This window comes from Vanderwaltozyma polyspora, genomic scaffold, assembly GCF_000150035.1.
Source record: "Vanderwaltozyma polyspora DSM 70294 KpolScaffold359 genomic scaffold, whole genome shotgun sequence".
Lineage (NCBI taxonomy): Eukaryota > Fungi > Ascomycota > Saccharomycetes > Saccharomycetales > Saccharomycetaceae > Vanderwaltozyma > Vanderwaltozyma polyspora.
The window spans coordinates 24,159-28,311 of NW_001834568.1; the positions used below are offsets into that span (position 1 = coordinate 24,159).

At 31.2% G+C, this 4,153-nt stretch overlaps 2 protein-coding genes across 2 annotated transcripts; both read right to left on the reverse strand.

The window, feature by feature from the left end:
• Positions 1-1,229: 1,229 nt before the first annotated feature.
• ALE2 (Ale2p) lies at positions 1,230-2,090 on the reverse strand (the record flags this gene model as incomplete). Its single annotated transcript, XM_001642660.1, has 1 exon — positions 1,230-2,090. The coding sequence occupies one exon, from the start codon at positions 2,088-2,090 to the stop codon at positions 1,230-1,232; it is 861 nt and encodes a 286-aa protein (XP_001642710.1).
• Positions 2,091-2,713: 623 nt separating this feature from the next.
• PIS1 (CDP-diacylglycerol--inositol 3-phosphatidyltransferase) lies at positions 2,714-3,382 on the reverse strand (the record flags this gene model as incomplete). Its single annotated transcript, XM_001642661.1, has 1 exon — positions 2,714-3,382. The coding sequence occupies one exon, from the start codon at positions 3,380-3,382 to the stop codon at positions 2,714-2,716; it is 669 nt and encodes a 222-aa protein (XP_001642711.1).
• Positions 3,383-4,153: the final 771 nt, after the last annotated feature.

The following is a 4,153-nucleotide window of genomic DNA, read 5'->3' on the forward strand; positions in this document are numbered from 1 at the left end:
CCAATACTCGTACGGATAATATATTCGCAGTTTCTCGTTCTACTTCTTGTTATTACTGGGAGATCTATGTTACTCTCGTTCTGTAAAACACAATAATTTTTGTCATACATATCGAACCTTGTTTACGGCGAGGTTTGTAACCATCTAGTTTCAAAATATAATCCTCAAGAATATACTTCGGATTAAATCTCAACTAATGAATAATCGGATTCTAATAATAATACTAAATGAGAGGACCTGAAAATATTCAATTCTAATTTACGTCACAAAATATAGTTATACTTATTATAAAACCATACTCAGCCTAATTTTACCACCCTGGTCACATGATCTTCACTGATATCTTATTTTCAATTCCTGGCTTTTAAATTTTCCCCTGGATCAGATATTGTCCAACTGTTGCCTATTTGCCAGACTCTACTATTTTTAGCATCTCATTACATAAGATCGTTTTCATGCAAGGCCAAAGAATGAGATTTCGATTAATGAATTTTTATGCATTAGAAGGAACATTCAAGATGAAGTTGTTTGATTCATTTGAGCGTGCATTTTCACGACAAAGGTATATGGGTCAATTAGAACGATTTTTTTACTAATCATTTAAGAACATAGACTACGTTTTGTGTATGCTGTTTGTTCTCTTGGTTAAGAAGATTACTTTATACTTGGATCACGTCATAGGGGGAAGGGGGACTAATATATTTCTTCTCTTCTATACACTGACACCTTACTTGGTCTGGATCGTTTCGTATTATTGAGTCCTAAGCTTTGAGTGATATTTATTATTCCGAGATTGACTGATGTATTTTAGAAATGTGTTATTTTAAAAGAGAGAGAAAACCACTCATTCATTAGTTCACTCTTCGTTTTCGTCATAAGTTGAGTAAAACCGACTAAATAAATATCTTGAAAAAAGTATAACGTGATAGTATGTACATATTTTATTTACAAACACTAAAAAAATCATTTTCATCATATGTCGTTATGCTCTGGTTCTCATATTTAATTTTCTTTTTATTATTACTATTCCTCACCTCACTACAATTTCTTTTAACGACACCAAGTAGTATAACAATAATAATTTGTTACTTGAAGAAGAAACTATAATGTTTTAGAGGTTACATGTATATTAAACGATAACACCTGTTAAATTGAAATTTAACTTGCTGTTATTTTGTAGGCTTTTTTTTTAGTTATAGATTCCTGATCATATACCAACTATATTCTTTTCATTCCTTTTTAGGTTTTCTTAAGACAGCTATAGCGACACTGACCATCTTGGAAAACCAGACTAAGTTTAATATGTCCAAAATAAAATTACCAAAGACAATAATAAATGTGTCGAATGGTTTAAACCCTTCCATATCATAAATCTGGTAGTAATCCCAACATAGCTTGATAATTTGATACCAACCCCAAACAATTCTACATAAGAAAAAAGTGATCATTAAGAAGAAATTGTTAATAGTTAAAAATTTCTTATAACTTGGGGCGTATTTCATTAAGAACCATCTGATGTTTAAACCTGGATTTGATAACTCAAAAATCAAGAAAACAGGAGCATAGTATTGGATGTAAGGTTTTAAACCAATTGTGTAAACGACAGTAGATATGACACCATGCAATACGAATGGTAAAGTTGAGTAAAAAGTAGATATATAGATATCCCAAGTGAAGTAACCTATGGCATAAATACAAATAATCTGGGTACCTCTAGTTTCTGTAAATACACGAGAAACAGAATCTTGATAAACAGAGATATAATTTTCTTCATCTAACATTAATCTTATAGATAAATATAAAATTACAATTGCTTGGACGAATGAAACCAAATGAACTGCACTTTGATTAATCAAATTTCTTCTTTTCCTCTTATCAGTAACATGGCCAGCAAATGGAGGAAACATTACATATTTACCAAATAGAAACCAAGCATGATAGAAAAATGCAACGTAAACTACAGAATGTAAGTTTTCAGCAATAGATTCTGATCTGATAATGTTCTTTTCATGCAAGAACGGTAGTAGCTTAGATTCGAAAAATCCTGGGGCAGGCCAAGTGACCAAAGCGTTAGTAATGTAATCCAACATTGTTGTACAATTGCAATAACTGATTTATGTATCCTCCTTTGATCTTCCAATAAAAAAATAAATATAGCGATACCAAGTGTACAACTACAGAATCAACCCTCTTATTGAGCAACGATATTTTCAGATACTCTCACTGACACACATATATGTTTCAGCCCAACCTAAACTGAAAACTACAAGAATCTATGCAAACCAAGATCTAAGACTCTTAATTTAACCATCTGTTCAAATCATAATCATAATCTTCAATTTTTTTTCAATCTTGTTGACATCAAATTTCGTTTGCTCCTATACGAACGAATGAGATAGATCATTGAAAAAAGAAAATTGTTGGTGACAATCAAGGGTCCAATGACAGAAGGGTTTCTAATGTTAGTATTACAAATCTATAACATCTATTTGGCATTACATAGTCAGGATAATTTGCTAATTTATGTCTAAACATATATATTTGTGTATATTATATAATTTGTGATTACATCATTTGGTTTAAATGATGATGACACCTTTAATTAACAACGGAAAAAAAAAACAGGTAATGATAATAATAGTAATAAATGCATCATTTACAGAGACTTTTCGGATTTAATAGGTGAAATACCAATAATATATTTTACTGTTGATTATTTTTTTGGTTTTGTTTCTGTTTTATCCTTATTTTGCCTTTCATTTGCGTCACTGGCATCGATTGTGGCTAAAATCATTGCAGCTCTATTCAGTTGAATGACGTTAGCAATTTGCTTAAAAATGAAACCTGGCAAACAAGTTACAATTAGTATGGTACCGAAAGTTTTAGTTGATTGAAATCCAAACAAATAAAGACCCATGTATAAAAGTTCATTGAAGGCACAGATCATAAACAAAACGTCTCTTCTTGTATAGTAAAAATGTAATAATTTTGAAGATTCTTTGCCGATATTTTTATGGGATGATGCACCATCACTTAGAGTTGCGTACATGTGCATATAATGACTCGATAGATCTAATGATAGCAATAACTGAAAGATAACAGATAATGAAGGATAAGCAATACATAAATAACAAATCAAACTGGAAGTAGTAGATCTATCGGTAACCATATCTAGCACTGCACCGAACTTACTAACTTGGTTATACTTACGTGCCATTGTACCATCTAAGGCATCTAATAAGCATGATGTACCATAGATCAAAGTAGTCAATTTAGGATAACTTGGCATGGTGACAAAAGAAATAATTGCAGTAATAACTCTCATATATCCAATTTGATTTGGAATAAACCAAAGAACATGTTTAGGAGTAACCAAACTCATTTTTGCTTATCTATACTTGCAATGACAATGATATAACCTCTATTTTCCGCAAGAGATCTTCGATTGTAGATTCTTTACTAGTCTATTTATAATACAAAACGTTAGATTATATATAGCTCTTGTATCAAACAGTTCAAACAAAAAAAATAAACCAAAAGAAGACACACACCCAACTGATCTTCACAATACAAATACAAAGGAACCTCAAATGCTGGTTTCAAACCTGACCTAGTCTCAACTAATAGATATATCTCACTCTTAATTTAAACATCTTTTTAGAAGTTCGATCTATCAAATTTTTCATTATTATATATCTTCTATAACAAGCACTGTTTTAGGCTTTAATATGATAAATGATGAAAGAAACCATATAAAGAAATCTGAAATTTTACTCAGAAATATTCGTAGAAACAGGTGAAATATCGAAAAAGTATTTGAAGAAAAAAAAAGTTTCAATGGTCAATATAAACTGAACTGAACAATGGAAGGTAAAAAGGATTAATTCAGGTGGTTCAGTTAGCTATAAGGTTGTGAAGCATGGATCTAAATTTTGGTAACGTTGGTAGGCCTTCCCGGTGGTTTTGAGGGAAAAAAAGGATCATTTTGGGTTAAATCGGTGGAAAAGAATTTTCTTTTCAGAAAATAAGTGAAATTGCAGAATTATGGGAAAATGGTTTGCTACAAAGCCAGGTTCTTTAGGGGAAGGAAAACTAAGTTCTGGGGAAACGGTCCTTGACCAAACCGGCGGATTCCCCACATGGTTAAAATAAC